At 46.1% G+C, this 21,924-nt stretch overlaps 1 protein-coding gene across 7 annotated transcripts in view; it reads right to left on the bottom strand.

Moving 5' to 3' along the window:
* The window catches only part of kalrna (kalirin RhoGEF kinase a), a 1,222,490-nt gene that overhangs the window by 111,373 nt on the left and 1,089,193 nt on the right, over window positions 1–21,924 (bottom strand). For all 7 annotated transcript variants that reach the window (XM_038789521.1, XM_038789520.1, XM_038789517.1 and 4 more), the window contains 2 exons: window positions 15,870–15,973; window positions 12,182–12,251 (listed from right to left, as the gene is read on the bottom strand). In XM_038789521.1, the coding sequence (XP_038645449.1) occupies window positions 12,182–12,251; window positions 15,870–15,973 (174 nt within the window). The remainder of the gene's footprint in view (window positions 1–12,181; window positions 12,252–15,869; window positions 15,974–21,924) is intronic.

Genomic DNA, 21,924 nt, shown 5'->3' on the forward strand with positions numbered 1-21,924 from the left:
AAAATACCCATTGACTATTACTATGTTTCCTATTACTCAGCCAATTTGTATCCATGTTGCTATCGTCCTTTCTATTCCATGCGCTATAAATTTTCTCACGTCTTTTGAAAGTCCATGTACAACACATCAACAGCACCACCGACATCAACCCTTTCTGTTACCTCTTAAAACTCCAGCAAGTTAATTAAACATGATTTTCCCTGTATGGGAGATACTTCCTTGGTAAAGACAGCTGCAAAGCATTAATTTAATACCTCAGCCATGCTCCCTGCCTCCATGCATAAATTCCCTTTAAAGGTCCTTAATCGGCCCATCTCCTCCTGTTACCACCTTTTTACTATTCATATGCCTAATGGAAACTTTGGGATTCGCCTTTACGTTGGTTGCCAGTCTCATAATGGGACTTGCAATGGCGGCCATAAGCTGATCCATCGCACACAAGGTGGCTCCCACTTGGAGGCTTAGATTTTGGCCCTTTCTGCCCGGTTAACGGACGCTTTGTTGGAAAAATTGCAGAATAACTGGAGGGTGTTGGTTTCCCCTCCATAGGTGAATATCGGCAGGGTAAACGACCCAAAAGAAGTCGAATAAAGCTTCAACTCAAGAGGTGGAGGACCCTCATGGCACAGCAACATCAAAGTATGGCGGAGTTGAATGCGCCGTCATCGCCTACCCCACTGTCTGAGAAGCAGTTGATGGAGTTCATCACAGGGGAATTTAAGAAACATTGGCAAGAGTTGTAAGAGGACTGGTCCAAGGCGATTGAGGAAGCAGTAGCCCCTCTTCGCAGGACACTGGAGCAGGTGTCTTCTATGGTAATGAGTTCCACAGATTCACCACCCTCTGGCTGAAGAAATTCCTCCTCATCTCTGTTTTAAAGGAGGACAGCATGGTGGCGCAGTGGATAGCACTGCTGCCTCACGGCGCCGAGGTCGCAGGTTCGATCCCGGCTCTGGGACACTGTCCGTGTGGGGTTTGCACATTCTCTCCGTGTTTGCATGGGTTTCGCCCCCACAACCCAAAGATGTGCAGGGTAGGTGGATTGGCCACGCTAAATTGCCCCTTAATTGGAAAAAATTAATTGGACACTCTCTAAATTTATTTAAAAAAATAAAATCTCCATTTTAAAGGATTGTCCCTTCAGGCTGAGATTGTGTCCTCTGGTTCTAGCTTTTCCTACAAGTGGAAACATCCTCTCCACATCCATTCTATCCAGGCCTCACAGTATGCTGTAAGTTTCAATAAGATGCCCCCTCATCCTTCTAAACTCCAACGAGTACAAACCCAGAGTTCTCAACCATTTCACATACGACAAGCTGTTCATCCCAGAGATCATTCTTGTGAACATTCGCTGGACCCTTTCGAAGGCCAACACATGCTTCCTTAGATACGGGGCCCAAAACTACTCACAATACTCCAAATTGGGTTGACCAGAGTCGTATACAGCCTCAAAAGTACATCCGCCCTTGTATTCTAGCCCTCTCAACATGAATGCTAACATTTCCTAACTACCGACTGAACCTGCACGTTAACCTTAAGGGAATCTTGAACAAGGACTCCCAGGTTATGTTTTGCTAAGCATATCCCTATTTAAAAATAGTCTATGCCTCCATTCCTCCTTCCAAGGTGCATAACCTCACACTTTCCGACATTGTATTCCATCTGCCATTTCTTTGCCCACTTTCCTTGCCGGTTCAAGTCCTTCTGTAATTCCCGTTTTTCAATACTACCTGTCCCTCTACATATCTTTGTATCATCTGCAAACTTAGCAACAGTGCCTTCAGTTCCTTCTTCCAGATCATTAATGTATATTGTGAAAAGTTGTTGTCCCAGCACAGACCCCTGAGGCACACCACTAGTCACCGGCTGCCATCCTGAAAAGCATCGCTTTATCCCCACTCTTTGCCTTCTGCCAGTCAGCCAATCCTCTATCCATGCCAGGATCTTACGCTGAACACCATGGGCTCTTAACTTATTTAACAGTCTCCTATGGGCACCTTGTCAAAGGCCTTCTGGAAATACAAGACCATAGCCAGGAGGGGAATCGGATATGGATCTACCAAGACATTGGGTCTGACCTGGCCAAGTGGAGAACGGGCTTTAACCGATGCCAAGGCTGTGATTTATTGGAACAAGGTCCGGTTTGGGATGTTCTAACTGACTAAACTGTGGGTGACTTTTAAGGGCAAAGAGCATTATTTCACGATGCCAGTGGAGGAGAATGACTTTGTCAGGAAACATGATTGGGGAATGACTAATGGTGGGATTGCATGATTTGGTGTGTTTTTAATGTGAATGTTTGGAAATGTTATTGCTGCTCAGTTTTGGTATGGTCGATGGTGGGATGGTTCTGAGTCGTAGGTTGATTTCTTCTCCAGCTGGAGATTGGAGGGAGAGGCTCTGGCGGGTGGGGGAAGGAGGCTGGGCATAGACCATAAGACATAGGAGCACAATTAGGCCACTTGGCCCATCGAGTCTGCTCGCCATTCAATCATGGTTGGTATTTTCACATCCCTGCTCCATTCTCCTGCCTTCCCCCCATAACCCCTGATTTTAATCAAGAACCTATCTATCTCTGTCTTAAAGACAATCAATGATTTGGCCTCCACAGCCTTCTGTGGCAAAGAGTTCCACAGAATCACCACCCTCTGGCTGAAGAAATTCCTCCTCATCTTTGTTTTAAAGGATCTTCCGTTCAGTCTGAGATGGTGTCCTCTAGTTCCAGTTTCTCCCACAAGTAGGAACATCCTCTCCACATCCACTCTATCCAGGCCTCGCAGTATCCTGTAAGTTTCAACAAGATCTCCCCTCATCCTTCTAAACTCCAACGGGTACGGACCCAGTGTCCTCAACCGTTCCTCATACGACAAGTTCTTAATTCTAGGTGGAACTATGTCAGTTTAGTGGAAGGGGTGAAGGGGGGACCTAAAGACGTGGGAAGCGCTCCCGTTGGTGGGGAGAGTGCAGATCACAAAGATGAACATTCTCCCTCGGTTTTGGTTTGTATTTCAGTCCCACCCGATATTTCTCCCCGAGGCATTTTTTCCAGGGTGGATAAGTTAATTTCAACCATCGTGAGCACGGGCAAGACACCCAGGATTTGGAGGGCTTTCCTGCAGCGGGGACGCTGTGCGCTTCCAAATATGTTACATTATTTCTGGGCTGCAAATGTATAAAAGGCACGGTGGTGGTGGGAGGAGGTGGGGTCGGAGTGGGTATGGATGAAGGAGGTCTCCTCTGTGGGGGCATGCTTAAGAGCTTTAACATTGGCCCCTTACCCGCTCTCATCGGCTCGGTATACAATGAGCCAGGTGGTGGTGTCATCTTTTAAGATCTGGAACCAGCTTAATAATAATAATAATAATAATAATAATCGCTTATTGTCACAAGTAGGTTTCAATGACGTTACTGTGAAAAGCCCCTAGACGCCACATTCCGGCACCTGTTCAGGGAGGCTGGTACGGGAATTGAACTCACGCTGCTGGCCTTGTTCTGCATTACAAGCCAGCTGTTTAGACCACTGTGCTAAACCAGCCCAATGCTTAGGCAACACTTTGGAATGGCTACTGGAAACCGGGAAGGCGGCATTAGAGGAAATAAAGGGGTGGTGGTGCCTGGAGTGAAATTCTGTAACAACTTCTTTGAGTGCCAAGATTAGCCTGATATAGTTCAAGATGGTCCACAGAGTTCATATGATACAGGTAGATGAATATGGTCTCCTCGGAGGTGTAGAATAAATGTGAAAGGTGTGCAAGGGTGAATCACGTACAAATGTTCTGGTCCTGCCCGAATCTAGTAGAATTTTGGACATTTGATTTTTGAGACATTGTCGGAGACAGTAGGGGTGAGGGTGGAGCCGTGCCCACTGGTGGTGATTATTGGGGTTTCGGAGATACCGGAGGGGAGGGGGCTGATGTTGTGGCCTCCTCCTCCCTGATTACTCGGCTGCGAATTCTGATAGGGTGGAGTCGGCAGTGCATCAAAAATGTCGGCGTGGTTAGGGGACATGGGGGAAATTTCTGCAATTGGAGAAAAGTAAGTTTGCTCTTCGAGGGCAAGAGGAGAGATTTTGCGTTCGACGGAGGCTGTTGAAATCTGTATTCAAAGATTTGTTTGTAGCCGGTAGGGTTATTTTGGGGGGGGGGGGGGTTTGCAGTGAGGGGGTTACTTTGCGGAGAGGGATAAGTTGCAAAAGGTTTAAAAAGAGCATAAAAACAAACTATACTACAGCAGTTTTTTGAATGGTTGTGAAATTTTTTATGTTTGGAATAAAATGTATTTTTTAAAAGTATTTTTTTCATAATTCCTCTTCACTTCTCCATTATGCCTTTTTACTGCTTCACTGAACCTTCCGTATTCCTTTTGGTTGTCAACTGTACTTTCTACCTGACACCTGTCAAAAGCACACTTTTTCTTCTTTATCTTTTATTTCTACCTCCTTTTTCATTCAGGGAGCTCAGGATTTGTTTGCCCCACCATTGCCATTTGAGGGAATATATCTTGATTGCCTGATCCATTTCTTTTTGAAGGTAACCCATTGTTCAGCTATAGATTTTACGACAAAATTCTGTTCCACTCTGTCTGGCTCAGCTCCATTCTTGCCCTATTGAAGTCGGCACTCTCCTAGTTACTTATTCTTACTCTGTATTGCCCATTGTTCTTTTCTATCATCACCCTCAACCTTATGATACAATGATTACTGTCTCCGCCATTGACATTGATCCTTGGCCCACCTCATTTCCAAGAACCAGTTCCAACAGTGCATCCTCCCTCTTTGGACTAGACACATACTGCTGCAGTTTTCTTGAACACAAGCTGGTTTGCTCCTCTCCACCCTTTACAACTACCACTGTACCAGTCTACATCTGGGTAATTAAAGTTCCCTTTTATAACTATTCTATAATGTTTGCATCTCCCTGTAATTTTGCTGCAGATTTGTTCCTCTGCATCTTTCCCATTAGTTGGTCTGCAGACAACACCAAGCAACATAATTGTGCCTTTTTTGTTTCTTAGCTTGAGCCAAATTGATTCTGTCCTTGAAATCTCTTATGACACCCTCATCTCTTATGACACCCTTTGTTCTTTTCTTTCTTTCCTATCTTTTCTAAACACCTTATACCCTGGAATATTTAACACCCCCAGTCCTGCCCTTCCTTGAGCAAGGTATTGGTTATCACAGCAACATTATATTTCCCCATGGCAATACACACCTGTAACTCTCTAATCTTATTCACTATACTCCATGTATTCACGTACTAGGTAACCCTAATTTGGACCCCATTACATTTTCCTTCACTCCAACTCCATATATTAACTTACTATTTTCACAGAATCATAGAATTTACAGTGCAGGGGGAGGCCATTCGGCCCATCGAATCTGCACCAACCCTTGGAAAGAGCACCCTACCTAAGCCCACGCCGCCATCCTATCCCCGTAACCCAGTAACCCCACCTAACCTTTTTTTGGACACAAAGGCAATTTAGCATGGCCAATCCACCTAACCTGCACATCTTTGGACTGTGGGAGGAAACCGGAGCACCCGAAGGAAATCCATGCACACACAGGGAGGATGTGCAGACTCCACACAGACAGTGACCCAAGTCGAAATCGAACTTGGGACCCGGGAACTGTGAAGCAATTGTGCTATCCACAATGCTACCGTGCTGCCCTTAAGAAGAAATTAATCTACACTCCATTATTCTACCCTAATCCATGTACCTATCCAATAGCCGCTTGAAGGTCCCTAACGTTTCCGACTCAACTACTTCCACAGGCAGTGCATTCCATGCCCCCACTACTCTCTGGGTAAAGAACCTACCTCTGACATCCCCCCTATATCTTCCACCATTTACCTTAAATTTATGTCCCCTTGTAATGGTTTGTTCCACCCGGGGAAAAATTCTCTGACTGTCTACTCTATTCCCCTGATCATCTTATAAAATTCTATCAAGTCGCCCCTCATCCTTCTCCGTTCTAATGAGAAAAGGCCTAGCACTCTAAACCTTTCCTCGTAAGACCTACTCTCCTTCCAGGCAACATCCTGGTAAATCTCCTTTGCACCTTTTCCAAAGCTTCCACATCCTTCCTAAAATGAGGTGACCAGAACTGCACACAGTACTCCAAATGTGGCCTGACCAAGGTTTTGTACAGCTGCATCATCACCTCACGGCTCTTAAATTCAATCCGTCTGCTAATGAACGCTAGCACACCATAGGCCTTCTTCACAGCTCTATCCACTTGAGTGGCAACTTTCAAAGATCTATGAACATAGACCCCAAGATCTCTCTGCTCCTCTACATTGCCAAGAACCCTACCGTTAACCCTGTATTCCGCATTCATATTTGTCCTTCCAAAATGGACAACCTCACACTTGTCAGGGTTAAACACCATCTGCCACTTCTCATCCCAGCTCTGCATCCTATCTATGTCTCTTTGAAGCCGACAACAGCCCTCCTCACTATCCACAACTCCACCAATCTTTGTATCATCTGCAAATTTACTGACCCACCCTTCAACTCCCTCATCCAAGTCGTTAATGAAAATCACAAACAGCAGAGGACCCAGAAATGATCCCTGCGGTACGCCACTGGTAACTGGGCTCCAGGCTGAATATTTGCCATCCACCACCACACTCTGTCTTCTATCGGTTAGCCAGTTCATTATCCAACTGGCCAAATTTCCCACTATCCCATGCCTCCTTACTTTCTGCATAAGCCTAACATGGGGAACCTTATCAAACGCCTTACTAAAATCCATGTACACTACATCCACTGCTTTACCTTCATCCACATGCTTGGTCACCTCCTCAAAGAAGTCAATAAGACTTGTAAGGCAAGACCTACCCCTCACAAATCTGTGCTGACTATCCCTAATCAAGCAGTGTCTTTCCAGATGCTCAGAAATCCTATCCCTCAGTACCTTTTCCATTAGTTTGCCTACCACTGAAGTAAGACTAACTGGCCTGTAATTCCCAGGGTTATCCCTATTCCCTTTTTTGAACAGGCGCACGACATTCGCCACTCTCCAATCCTCTGGTACCACCCCTGTTGACAGCGAGGACAAAAAGATCATTGCCAACGGTTCTGCAATTTCAGTTCTTGCTTCCCATAGAATCCTTGGATATATCCCGTCAGGGCCGGGGGACTTGTCTATCCTCAAGTTTTTCAAAACGCCCAACACATCTTCCTTCCTAACAAGTATCTCCTCGAGCTTACCAGTCTGTTTCACACTGTCCTCTCCAACAATATGGCCCCTCTCGTTTGTAAATACTGAAGAAAAATACTTGGTCAAGACCTCTCCTATCTCTTCAGACTCAATACACAATCTCCCGCTACTGTCCTTGATCGGACCTTGATCCCTCGCTCTAGTCATTCTCATATTTCTCACATATGTGTAAAAGGCCTTGGGGTTTTCCTTGATCCTACCCGCCAAAGATTTTTCATGCCCTCTCTTAGCTCTCCTAATCCCTTTCTTCAGTTCCCTCCTGGCTATCTTGTATCCCTCCAGCGCCCTGTCTGAACCTTGTTTCCTCAGCCTTACATAAGTCTCCTTCTTCCTCTTAACAAGACATTCAACCTCTCTTGTCAACCATGGTTCCCTCACTCGACCATCTCTTCCCTGCCTGACAGGGACATACATATCAAAGACACGCAGTACCTGATCCTTGAACAAGTTCCACATTTCACTTGTGTCCTTCCCTGACAGCCTATGTTCCCATCTTATGCACTTCAATTCTTGTCTGACAGCATTGTATTTACCCTTCCCCCAATTGTAAACCTTGCCCTGTTGTACACACCTATCCCTCTCCATTACTAAAGTGAAAGTCACAGAACTGTGGTCACTACATCCAAAATGCTCCCCCACTAACAAATCTATCACCTGCCCTGGTTCATTACCAAGTACCAAATCCAATATGGCCTCCCCTCTGGTCGGACAATCTACATACTGTGTTAGAAAAGTTTCCTGGACACACTGCACAAACACTATCCCATCCAAACTATTTGATCTAAAGAGTTTCCACTCAATGTTTGGGAAGTTGAAGTCACCCATGACTACTACCCTGTGACTTCTGCACCTTTCCAAAATCTGTTTCCCAATCTGTTCCTCCACATCTCTGCTGTTATTGGGGGGCCTATAGAAAACTCCCAACAAGGTGACTGCTCCTTTCCTACTTCTGACTTTAACCCATATTACCTCAGTAGGCAGATCCCCCTCGAACTGCCTTTCTGCAGCTGTTATACTATCTCTAATTAACAATGCCACCCCCCCCCCCCCCACCTCTTTTACCATCCTCCCTAATCTTGTTGAAACATCTATAACCAGGGACCTCCAACAACCATTTCTGCCCCTCTTCTATCCAAGTTTCCGTGATGGCCACAACATCGTAGTCCCAAGTACCGATCCATGCCTTAAGTTCACCCACCTTATTCCTGATGCTTCTTGCGTTGAAGTATACACACTTCAATCATCTCCTTGCCTGCAAGTACTCTCCTTTGTCAGGGTTACCTTCCCCACTGCATCACTACGTGCTTTGGCGTCCTGAATATCGGCTTCCTTAGTTGCTGGACTACAAATCCGGTTCCCATTCCCCTGCCAAATTAGTTTAAACCCTCCCGAAGAGTACTAGAAAACCTCCCCCCCAGGATATTGGTGCCCCTCTGGTTCAGATGCAACCTGTCCTGCTTGGACAGGACCCACATTCCCCAGAATGCACTCCAATTATCCAATTACCTGAAGCCCTCCCTCCTACACCATTCCTGCAGCCACTTGTTCAACTGCACTCTCTCCCTATTCCTACCCTCGCTATCACGTGGCACCGGCAACAAACCAGAGATGACAACTCTGTCCTGGCCTTTAACTTCCAGCCTAACTCCCTAAACTTGTTTATTACCTCCACACCCCTTGTCCTACCTACGTCGTTGGTACCAATGTGCACCACGACTTCTGGCTGCTCACCCTCCCCCTTCAGGATCCTGAAGACACGATCCGAGACATCCCTGGCACCCGGGTGGCAACATACCTTCCGGGAGTCTCGCTCGCGACCACAGAATCTCCTATCTATTCCCCTAACCATTGAATCTCCTATTACTATTGCTTTTATACGCTCCCCCCGTCCCTTCTGAGCCCCAGAGCCAGACTCAGTGCCAGAGACCTGGCCGCTAGGGCCTTCCCCCGGTAGGTCATCCCCCCCCAACAGCATCCAAAACGGTATACTTGTTGTGAAGGGCAACGGCCACGAGGGATCCCTGCACTGTCTGCCTGTTAGTTTTCTTTTCCCTGACTGTAACCCAGCTACTCTTGTCCAGTACCTTGGGTGTGGCTACCTCCCTGTAACTCTTCTCGATAACCCCCTCTGCCTCCCGGATGATCCGAAGTTCATCCAGCTCCAGTTCCCTAACGCGGTCTCTGAGAAGCTGGAGTTGGGTGCACTTCCCGCAGGTATAGTCAGCGGGGACACCAGTGGTATCCCTCACCACCCACATCCTACAGGAGGAGCATGCAACTGCCCTAGCCTCCATCCCCTCTTACTTTACAGAATTAGCTGCCCCGTAGACCAACTGGACCACCGCCCTCTGACTCTGTTTCCAGTCAGCTGTACTATAAACTCCTGGCTCCCTTCTCGCTCTTTGATAAATATAGGAAATGAAATGAAAGGAGCACCTTACTCCCTCCTCACCTAACTCCCTCAGTCACCAAACTCTCACTGTAGCACTCAAATGCAACCAGTTCAGCACTCCAGCACTATGATAAAGGATCTGATAACGGGACACTTAGAAAATGTCAATGGGATTAAATAAAGTCAACACAAATTTAGGAAAGGGAAATTGTGTTTGACAAACAAACTGGGGTTTTTGATGATGTAACTAGATAAGGGAGAACCAGTAGATGTGGTGTATTTAGATTTCAGAAAGCTTTTGATAACCGTTAGTGTTCAGCATTAAAGCACATGGGATTGGGGTTAATATATTGATATGGATTGAGAACTGGTTCACAGACAGGAAACATACAGTAGGTATAAATGTGTCTTTTTCAGAGTGGCAGACGGAGATTAGTGGGGTTCTGCAGGGATCAGTATCTGGATGCCAGACAGTCACAATATTTATCAATGATTTTGATGAGGGTGCCAAATGTAATATTTCCAAGTTTGTTGATGGCAAAAAATTAGGTGGGAATGTGAGTGGTGGGGAGGTTTCAAGGTGATTTAGCCAAGTTGTGTGAGAGGCAAATACATGGCAGATGTAGTACAACGTGGATAAATGTTATCATTTTCGGTACGAACAACAGAATGGCAGAATATTATTAAAATAGTGATAGAGTGAGAAATGTTGATGTACAAAGAGAGCTGGGTGTCCTGGGTGCACCAATCACTGAAAGCAAACATGAGGGTGCGGCAAGCAGTCAGGAAGGCAAATGCTATGTTGGCCTTTATTGCAAGAGGATTTGAGTACAGGAATGAAGATATCTTACTGCAGATGCACAAGACCTTTGTGAGACCACAACTGGGGTTTGGTCTCCTTAGCTAAGAAAGAATATACTTGCCATAGACGGAATGCAGAAGGTTCACCAGACTGATTCTTGGGGTGTCAGGATTGCTGTACGAGGAGAGATTGGGTCAACTAGGCTGGTGTACACTGCAGTTTAGAAGAATGCAAGGTGACCTAATTGAAACATATAAAATTCCGACAGGGATGGACAGACTGGGTGCATGGATTATGTTCCATCTGGCTGGAAAGGGGCGTCTTGAACAAATGGATCACAATCTCAGGATGTGGGTGGGCCATTAGGACTGAGATAAGAACAATGAACAAAGAAAAGTACAGCACAGGAACAGGTCCTTCGGCCCTCCAAGCCTGCGCCGACCATGTTGCCTGTCTAAACTAAAATCTTCTACACTTCCGGAGTCCGTATCCCTCTATTCCCTCCCTATTCATGTGTTTGTCAAGATATCCCTTAAACAGGGGCATCTTGACAATTGAACAGAGATTAGGAGAACATTCTTTACTCAGAGGGTGGTGAAGCTGTGGAATTCGCTATCACAGAAGGGTGTGGAGGCCAAGTCACTGAACATATTTAAGAAGGAAATATATTTCCAGATACTAAAGGCCTCAAGGTGTATGGGGAGCGAGTAAGAATAAGGTGTTGTGATGGAGAGTCTTTCATGATCATACTGAATGGCAGAGCAGACTTGAGGGGCCAAATGGCCTACCCCTGCTCCTATTTTCTACATGTGTGTGTGAGGAGTGCGTGTGAGAGGGGAGAGCCAGTGTGAAAAGGGAGAGTGTGAATGCGTATGTGAGGAGTGTGTGTTTGTGTGTCTGGACCATTCCCAGTTTCAGGGTTCTCATTCACCCTCACCCCCACACAACAACACACTCTCATGTGGCAGGAGTGAATGCATGAGCACGCTGAAGCTGGGATAAGGCAGGCACACACACTCTCACACCCTATTGGCCATCTTTATTTATTACTCATTGTTTTAAATTATTGACTTATTGCTTTGACATTGTTTCTTTTTGTTCAGCAAGTTGTTTCTTTTCATATGTCAACTTGTTTTTGAAATTCATGTTTAATATTCTGCCAAACCATATCTTTCTGAAATTTGCTCATTGGCCGCTTGAGTGAGAAAGAAATTGAAATGCGCTCCCCTTGGACAAGCCTGTGCAATATAATTACAAGTTGTTATTGATGTACAAAGGTACTTCACAGAGGCATAATCTAACACAAATGGACTCCGAGCCAATAAAGGAGATATTAGGAGAGGATAATGGAAAGCATAACAATTGTTCATCAGATATGCTCAAGACTCATTAAAACTTTGGACTTGAACTCATGAGTCATACTTGGACGTTGAATGTAACTATGTTATATACTGTTACCGTTATAACTTACGAGAAACTCCTCTAATACTGAGATATTGTAAAGTTTCATTGTGCTCATGATGGTTCAGAATTTCTAGAATTTTGGGATTTTCAGATTTTACCTGTGACATTTTTATCTTAATAAATTCCCCGTATATCCATTCTCCTGAACTATTGGTAACACTTAAGATGATTAACACAGGAGATATGGGGGTGGGGTGGAGGGAACAGTTAAGTTACAAAACATACGCCAATTTGGAACTAAAATGGGTCAAGTTACTATTTTTATACAAAGCCCTGAAAGGACATTGTAAAAACGTACATGCTTGATGAAGAGCTCTGCCAAACGCTCTGGTTCCTGAAGGCATTTTTCCAGTTCTCCCTGGAAATAACTGAAAAGAAATAAGAACGGTAATTATTCTGCAACTCTATCTCAGTGGGTTTATACTTTTCTTTTGAACACTATAAATAGCTCAGCATGAAATCACTTAGGTTAACCACTTAGGAAAGTCGATTTAAAGTTCCACACGTTGATTACTCACTAAACACAACATGGTAAGGATTAAGGCCAAAAGTAACTGGCTGTAGGATAAAAAACAACAGGGCCTTGCAAGAGAGTTAATCTTATGGTGGCGGGGAATGTGGGTAAGCATCGAGTGGAATGTAGGTTTTGTAACCACTATTGTGACAATTTGTCATGACTTCGATTCTGAAACTCAATGCAAAACTGGCACTATTCAGACAAAACTATTTACGCAAAGAGTTATGATGATTTGGATTGCAAAGGTGGTGGCAACAAATTCAATATTCCATTTCAGATGGAAATTGGATAAATATTTAAATGGGAAAGAGTTTTCCAAGGCTACAGAGAGAAAGCAGGAATGTGGGATTAATTGGATAGCTCTTTCAAAAAACCGGCACAATCACACTGAGTTGGGTAGATTTCTTCAGTGCTCTATCATTATATGGTTCTATACCAAAAAAGGAGGAACAGCCCAATAATTGCAAAATGAATTGAACACGCTGTGTGAACTGACAGAAAAAATGGCAGATCAAAATTTAAAGCAGATAAGTGGTACCACAGCTCGGAAGCAAAACAATGGGCAACACACGCACTTTATGAATGGCATTAAATAGCTAACAATGCAGTCGAAAAAGGTTTGGGTGTATAGGTGCAATTCAGAAAATGTCCAACAAAGGTAGAGTAGGAATTAACAAAGTCAATAAGCTTCATAGCCAACACAACAGAATCCAAGTCAGAGAAGCTAATGACCCAAATGTACAGTGCTCAAGTCAGACCATATACCTTGAGCAATGTGTTCAGTTCTGTCTGTGGGAACTCACGGAAATATTCAAGCCCTGAAGATCATACAGAGATGCCCTGCAAATCTGATCCTTTGGGTGAATTTTAATTTGCTGACATGCAGGGAGATTAGGCTGGTAGTGCACTGGTAGGATTCCTTCGCCTGCTGTGGTTTTAACTTCACAGCATGTATTTTTCATCATATACAGGTTCCAGACCAGAGGTCACCCTGACAAACAGGTTTGACTCCCAGGGATCACGATGGAAGAGATTTTAGGACAAGGACAAGGTAGTTCTAATCCCAACCCTGGTGGTCTGATCGTGGAAGGATGCCCGTAAATATGGCACTGGAGAGGTGTTCCTATAAATATATACAAGACAGTAAATTGCACTTTTTAAATTCAATTTACGGGAGTGGGCATCACTGGCTAGGCCAGCATTTATTGCCAATCCCTAATTGCCCTTGAGAAGGTGATGGTGAGCTACCTTTTGAACTACTGCAGTCCATGTGGTGTAGGTACATCCATGGTACTGTTAGGAAAGGAATTCCAGGACTTTTACCTAGTGATCGCGAAGGAACAGCGATAATCAAGAATATTAAACTGTAAATTAAACTGTGAAGTAGGAAAAAGGGAAACAGGTTCAAATGAATCATAGGTAAACGGTCAACTGATCAGGAGTTTTATTTTCAAACATAATAATCAAAACAGAACAGACGCTTGAGCAACAATGGGGAGTATGTTATATTCTGTATATGAGTGCACAAAGCATTCAAAACAAAGTTTGAAAGATAGCACTTCATATTTCTGGTTATAACATTTTCAGGTGACATAAAGGGAAAAATACGTGGAGGTGCATTTTGCAGGGTGGGGGCCCAATTGCACAATCCCTGTCCATTTTCTAATTGTAAAAAGGGGTGGGCCCTGCTGAAATAATACGTTGCTGGTGGCATTAACAAACTGAAAGTGGGACTTCAACCCCTGAGGGAACAAAAGTACCATCCTCCAGAGCTGCTGAACCATCTGACTGGCTGGTAGCTGAGTAGTCCCAGCAGTGCTAGAACACACTAATGGTAACTGCTGGGATAACAAGCAGTCTCCAGCAGAAGATCCATGGGTGCTGGATTTACAGGTCAGGGAGGGATTGGGGTCCTTCAGGATGATTGGTATGGTCTGGGGTGAGGGGGAGGGATGGACCAATGGGCAGAGGGTAGCCCGAAAGCAGGTAACCTCCCTGAGGCATAGCTGCGAAAGTAACTGGCTGGCCTCCTTTGTCCCGCTTTCCCCCATCTGCATGTATTACTGTAGCAGAGGCAGGATGAGGTCCTCAACTGGCCAATAATCCGTCAGTTATAGGTTCCTAAAATGCCTAAGGGAAGGTGGCTGGCTGATGCCTTATCTGCCCAATGAAATCTGGAGACAGCTTGGGGGTTGCAAGAAGGAGGTGGACTCGCTACCTTTTTAATTTTGATGCCCTTCTGCCCGCAAATATGCCAGCAGGGGGCCATAAAACTCCCCATATGGTCCTGCTATAAACAAAGAATCTGATCATAGTGCTGAGCAAAAGGATGATCCAGGGAGAATGTGTTCAAATCCATGTAGATAGAATAAACAAATAAAAAAGGAAATGGCGCAATTCTCACAGCGCATTCCGTGCCATTAAACACTGGAGTTGAGATAAAGGAGAAGATATATAACACAGTTAAAAGGCATAATTAAGAAAACTGTAACTCATAAGGATCAAAATAATTAATGAAGTCAATTATGATTAATGCATATCTGACTGCAACCAAGATATCTTCCGAAATCAGTGGAAGCCAATTGTTAACTACTAGTTGCCTGTTTCTCGTCTGGAAACTGGTGGGCAGGAATTGTGACAGAATTGTGGCAGGGCAAGGCAGGGTTTGCTGGTTGTGGTGAGAGGGCATGCAGGCTGCGACAATGGTGTTTAAAGTCACTCGTCACAATTTTTAGCAGGGCCTGTAAACGGGAGGTTAGCATACACGGTTGCCATATATGCTAATTATAGAACCCCATTTGAAATTTTCAGGTACAAATGGGTGGAGAATTCAGCACACACATTGAAGCCTGGTTTGTGATTAGATGGTTTACCCACATTTAGGCAAATCTGGTAACCAATTTAGCATGGGAATCATTTGATTACCTACCCTCCCACAACCAGTAAGTTATTGCGGAATGCCTGCAGTTTGCCCATACCATTCAATGGAGGCTTGAACCTGAAAGTGGTTTGAGCTTTCCGATGATGGCTTTGCACTCATTTCCACTGAAAGTTGAAAATCACGGCAAGAGAGTTGTTAGTCTAACAAGGAAAGGAGCAATGGTTGATTTAATTCAGGGAGAAATCCTCGATAATTTGAGGGTCACCGAACCACAGATTATGCTGCGATTTTATTAGAGGGCAGGGCGAGGAGGATGGCACCAAGTCTACCCCATCTGGAACATTGGCATTATTCTGAACCACACATCTAGCCAACTCAGCTAACCAGCCACTCTGAGAAATTCAGTGGGGAAGACAACTGATGGGAAAATAGAAAAACAATTGAGCAATAGCCATGTAGTTAAGAGTCCAGGATGACACGAATAGATAACATGAATGTCACAGCTAACATAAATCAATTTATTTCAGAAAATGCAAACTCTTGACTTGCACTTTCAGCGCTAATCAATGAAGATGGCTGTCTACTCACCTACTGTGCCAGTCATAAATCTGGTGGATGTTTCCAAAAACTATCTTCTCTTTTCCTTTCATGTCATCAGGAACTCCTTTCTCTTCTACTTTTTTCATGAAACCCTAAAATTTCAAAAATGTGCAGAAACTGTCAACCACAGAACTTAAAATCGCTACAGCATATGTCAAGTCAGCAAATCGCAATTTTCATTTTCTGAATAAATATTTGAAGAATTCCACATGAATGATTCTACTTTGTGTAGTCCATAATAAAATGTGTAACCATTATTTAAGCAAGCAACAAAGTTAAATGCCAAGAGGTTGCCACTTTTATTGAAGGTTATCAACCTTGGGAACATGTTGCAAGGTCAAGCAGTGAGCATAGATTTACTGCAAGCTTTCAAAAATGAGTTGGTCACATTCCTCTCTGGGTTATCACGACAGACAAATAATAGATGAAGTGTGCTTCATGTGCTCCTAAATGCTTTGATTGTTATGGGGATGAGAAAAGAAATTTCCACAACAATAATTTCCCAAAGGTTTTCTTTTAAAACTCTTTGTCTCTCCCAGGGGAATGTTAGTTGGTGGGGAATATTGGAGGACCTTGGTGCTTAGTTGTAATATGACTCTACAGGACAGGTTAGATGGGCATAATGGTCTCTCATAGAATCCCTATAGTGCAGAAGGAGGCCATTTGGCCAATCGGCTCGACACTGACCCTCCGAAAGAGCACTATACCGAGGCCCGCTCCCTACCCGCTCCCGTAACCCTGCACGTTGATCATGGCCAATCCACTTAACCTGCACATCTTTGGACTGTGGGAGGAAACTGGAGCAGCTGGAGGAAACCCACACAGCCACCGGGAGAACGTACAAATGCCACACAGTCAGTCACCCAAGGCCAGAATCGAACCCGGGTCCCTGGCCCTGTGAGGCATCAATGCTAACCACTGTGTCCCTGTGCCCCATCAGTTGCTATCCATTAGTTTCATATGTTCATAATCATCTAATTAATTTATCAAAAAAGCATATCTTTCTTGATGCTAAGTAAATACCCAGATTGATTCACAGTTCAGACTTACAATTTAAATCCATTGGAAACCATGGGCAGGATTCTCCGACCCCCCGCCGGGTCAGAGAATCACCGAGGGTCGGCGTGAATCCCACCCCCGCTGTCCTCCAAATTCTCCCGCCCCCCAAAATTCGCCCCGTGTGAGTCGCGCCGCCCGTCTCGGAGAATGGCGGGGACCGGCACGACTCAATGGGCCCCGGGGCACCACGAATTCTCAGGCCCGCGATGGGCCGAAGTCCCGCCCGTTCTTTGCCAGTCCCACCGGCATAAATTAGAGTAGGTCTCTTACCAGCGGGACCTGGCGGCGCGGGCGGCCTCCGGGGTTCTTGGAGTGGCGTGGGGGGATCTGGTCCCGGTGATCCCCACGGTGGCCTGGCCAGCGATCGGGGCCCACCGATCCGCCGGCGGGCCTGTGCCGTGGGGGCACTCTATCCTTCCGCACCGGAGGCTGTGGTCCTCTGCCGGAAGCGAAGCCCTCTGCGCATGCGCGGGGGTAACGCCAGCACACGCTGGCGCTCCCACACATGCGCCAACTCGCACAGCCGGCGGAGTCCCTTCAGCGCCGGTTGGTGTGCCGCCAAGCCCCTTTCCCGCCGGTTGGGCGCAAACCACTCCGGGGCGGGCCTAGGCCCTGAAGGTGTGGATTGGGGCGGCCCGACGCCGGAGTGGTTTATGCCACTCTGTCCCGCCAGGACCCCCCGCCCCGCCGGGTAGGGGTGAATCCCGCCCCGCCGGGTAGGGGTGAATCCCGCCCCATGAAGCTGTTAATATTGTTAAGATACACAAGTGAAGGGCCATTGTTTAATAAAGAACTTGGAGCATATTTTTTTTTGAAAAATATTTTTAATGGAATCTTTCACTTAATATCAAAACTTTGCAGAACCATATAAAAACAATAACCAAAACAATAACACAAACACACGTATCACAAGCCGCCACAGTCTCGGTTACAGTGGTCCCAGTAATATAATTACCTTATATTATTTACATTCGTGTGCATCATGTATTTTTAAAAAAGTGTTCTCATTGGGACATTTAACGTTAAGTAATAAGAATTATACACAAATTAACATTTGTATTTACAATTACCACCAGAACTCTTTACATTGTTTATAATTACATTCCCTTTGCTGGGGGGAGGGGGGTTTCTCAAGGGAGGTTAGGATGGCCCGCCCAGTTTGTGGGATGGATCCGTGCCCCATCTGCTATACACAAGCTCCTTTCCCAGTGGTGATCCCTGCCCTCCCTTCCTATCTGCTCCCCCCCTCCTCCTGCCCCCCATAGTCATTTGCTGTTTGCGAACAGGTCTGCAAAGAGGTTTGTGAACTTCTTCCACATGTCGTGGAATCTCTCCTTGGACTCATTATCGAGAATGTTATTTTTTTCTAGCTTCAGGAACTCTGCCAGGGTTGAGAGTCAATCCGAGGCCCTGGGTGACACTGCCGACTTCCAGCCTAGCAGACATCTCTGGCTGGCAATCAGTGAGGCAAAGGCTAGAGCGTCTGGCCCCTTCCCTTTCTAGAGCTCTGGATGCTCTTACACCTATAAAGTCTGGTACCCACTTTAAGGGATAGTTCTTCAGTTGATTTTATTCATTTGGTACTAAAAGAGTTAACTGGAGTGAATCTTCTCCCCCAAAGCATTATTTTAATTTAAATACGTTTCTGTTGAAGTTCCAATTTTTGTTACAGTGCCCCTTTAAGGGGTGTTAACTTGTTAATTTGTTATTATTGGTACACTCAAAAGAATATAAATAGGGGACAGCTGGGATAGTAAAGAATTAAAGGTTATGGTGAGCGGGCGGGTAAGTGGAGCTGAGTCCACAAAATCTCATTGAATGGCGTAGCAAGCTCGAGGGGCCAGATGGCCTACTCCTGCTCCTACAAAGAACAAAGAAAAGTACAGCACAGGAACAGGCCCTTCGGCCCTCCAAGCTCGTGCTGACCATGCTGCCCGTCTGAACTAAAATCGTCTACACTTCCTGGGTCTATATCCCTCTATTCCCATCCTATTCATGTATTTTTCAAGGTGCCCCTTAAATGTCACTATCGTCCCTGCTTCCACCACCTCCTCCGGCAGCGAGTTCCAGGCAACCACTACCCTCTGTGTAAAAAAAACTAGCCTCGTACATCTCCTCTAAACCTTGGAGACGAAGGCTAAAATATCTACCCCCATCTGCAGCTCTGGCAGGTCTGACACCCAAAATATGGTGCCCAGGATACTTGGCTCCATGTCCAAGTGCAAGATCGCCGACATGGTGCTGAAAAAAGACCTCCAAAAGTTTTCTAACTTTGGGCAGGGTCAGAACGTATGTATATGATTGGCTGGACCTCCCCCACACCGCTCACAAGTATCCTCCACCCCTTAAACAACCGACTCATCCTTGACCTCGTCAGGTGCGCTGTGCACCACCTTTAACTGTATTAACCCCAGTCTCACACACAAAGTTGAGGCATTCACCCTCCGCAACCCCTCCTCGACCTCCACCTCCAACTCCTCCTCCCACCTGGCCTTAACCCCCCTCCAACAACGCCATATTCTCCTTCAAAATCCTCCATTAATCGGCGAGATGAACCCCCCTGTTTAAGGAGGGAGGGAGGCAGAAGACGGGAAATTATAGGCCGGTTAGCCTGCATTGATAATATTTTAGTGTGTTATTAAAGATGAGGTCGCGGAGTACTTGGAGTACTTGGTAGTGCATGATAAAATAGGACTGAGTCAGCACGGCTTCATCAAAGGGAGGACAAGTCTGACAAATCTGTTAAAGTTCTTTTATGAAGTAACAAGGAAGTTAGACAAAGGAGAACCAGAACAAGGGGCTGTTTAGCACAGGGCTAAATCACTGGCTTTGAAAGCAGACCAAGGCAGGCCAGCAGCACGGTTCAATTTCCCTAACAGCCTCCCCGAACAGGCGCCAGAATGTGGCGACTAGGGGCTTTTCACAGTAACTTCATTTGAAGCCTACTTGTGACAATAAGCGATTTTCATTTCATTTCATTTTTCAGTGGACGTGATTTATTTAGATTTCCAAAAAGCCTTTGACAAGGTGCCACATAGGAGATTGTTAAATAGGTTAAGAGCCCATGGTGTTAAGGGTAAGATCCTGGCATGAATAGAGCTGACTGGCAGAAGGCAGAGAGTGGGGAAAAAGGGGTCTTTTTCAGGATGGCAGCCAGTGGCTAGTGGTGTGCCTCAGGGGTCGGTGCTGGGACCACAACTTTCACAAATACATCAATGATCTGGAAGAAGGAAGGCACTATTGCTAAGTTTGCAGATGATACAAAGATCTGTAGAGGGACAGGTAGTATTGAGGAAGAAGGCGGGCTGCAGAAGGACTTGGACGGGCTTGGAGAGTGGGCAAAGAAGTGGCAGATGGAATACAATGTGGAAAAGTGTGATGTTACGCACTTTGGAAGGAGAAATTGAGGCATGGACTATTTCTAAATGGAAAGATCTTAGGAAATCAGAAGCACAAAGGGACCTGGGAGTCCTTGTTCATGGGTCTCTTAAGGTTAACGTACAGGTTCAGTCGGCAGTTAAGAAGGCAAATGCAATGTTAGCATTCATCAATGTTTAGGGCGACAAAGACGGTTACGGACCCAGGGGGACGGTATGTCATGGTCAGCGGGGCCCTGGATGGGGCGCCGGTAGTCCTAGTTAACGTGTATGCGCCCAACTGGGACGACACGAGCTTCATCCAAAAGACCATGGCAGAAATCCCGGACATAGCGACGCACCGACTAATCATGGGGGGGGACTTCAACTGTGTACAGGACCCAACGACGGACAGATCAAACCCCAGAACGGGGAAAACCTCAAACATGGCAAGGGAACTCAGTCACTATATGGAGCAGATGGGAGCAGTAGACCCCTGGAGATTCGCCCACCCGGGGGAGAAAGAATTCTCTTTCTTCTCCCCAGTACACAACGTGTACACCAGAATTGACTTCTTTGTGGTGGGGAAAACGGTGCTTCCAGAGATAGACAAGGTGGAATACTCCGCAATTGTGATATCAGACCACGCCCCACACTACATGGATGTGCGGCTAGAGACGGGAAGGGCCCAGCGCCCCAAATGGAGGTTGGACGGTGCCTTACTAGCTGACAAGGCCTTCAGCGAAAGGATAGCGCGGGCCATAGCGGAGTACACTGAGATCAACCAAAACGGGGAGGTCTCACCCTCCACGTTCTGGGAAGCGCTTAAGGCCGTACTAAGAGGGGAAATCATAGCCTACAAAGCGCAAAGAGATAGGGAGGAAAGGGTGGCTAGGCAGAAGCTGGTCGACTCCATACTGGAGGTAGACCATAAATACTCCGAGGCCCCGACCGTAGAACTCCTGGCGGAGAGGAAAGAATTACAAAGGAACTTTGACCTGCTCTCCACCAGGAAAGCAGTACACCAACTCCGCCAGGCACGCGGGGCCCTATACGAACACGGAGACAAAGCCAGCCGCCTGTTGGCCCACCAGCTGAGAAAGCAGGCAGCCAGCAGAGAAATTGCGCAAATCAGAGATACCAGAGGCACGTTGGAAACAGAACCAGAGAGGATTAACAAAACCTTCAAGGCCTTCTACCAAGAGCTGTACACCTCAGAGCCCCCAACGGGGAAGGCTGGGATGAACCGGTTTCTTGACGGACTGGACATACCAGTTGTGGGAGAGGGCAGAAAACGGGATCTGGAAGCACCACTAGCACTGGGAGAGATCATGGACAGCATTAGCTCCATGCAGGCGGGGAAGGCGCCGGGACCGGACGGATTCCCGGCGGACTTCTACAAAAAATTTGCGACAGCGCTGGCCCCGCACCTGCGGGAGATGTTCACAGACTCGCTAGCTAGGGGCACATTGCCACCCACGTTAGCACAGGCCTCAATCTCGCTGATACCTAAGAAAGACAAAGACCCAACGGAATGTGGGTCATACAGACCCATATCTCTGCTGAATGCAGACGCCAAAATACTGGCCAAAATCCTAGCCAAGAGGCTAGAAGACTGTGTACCTGAG

This window comes from Scyliorhinus canicula, chromosome 2 (genome assembly GCF_902713615.1).
Source record: "Scyliorhinus canicula chromosome 2, sScyCan1.1, whole genome shotgun sequence".
NCBI lineage: Eukaryota > Metazoa > Chordata > Chondrichthyes > Carcharhiniformes > Scyliorhinidae > Scyliorhinus > Scyliorhinus canicula.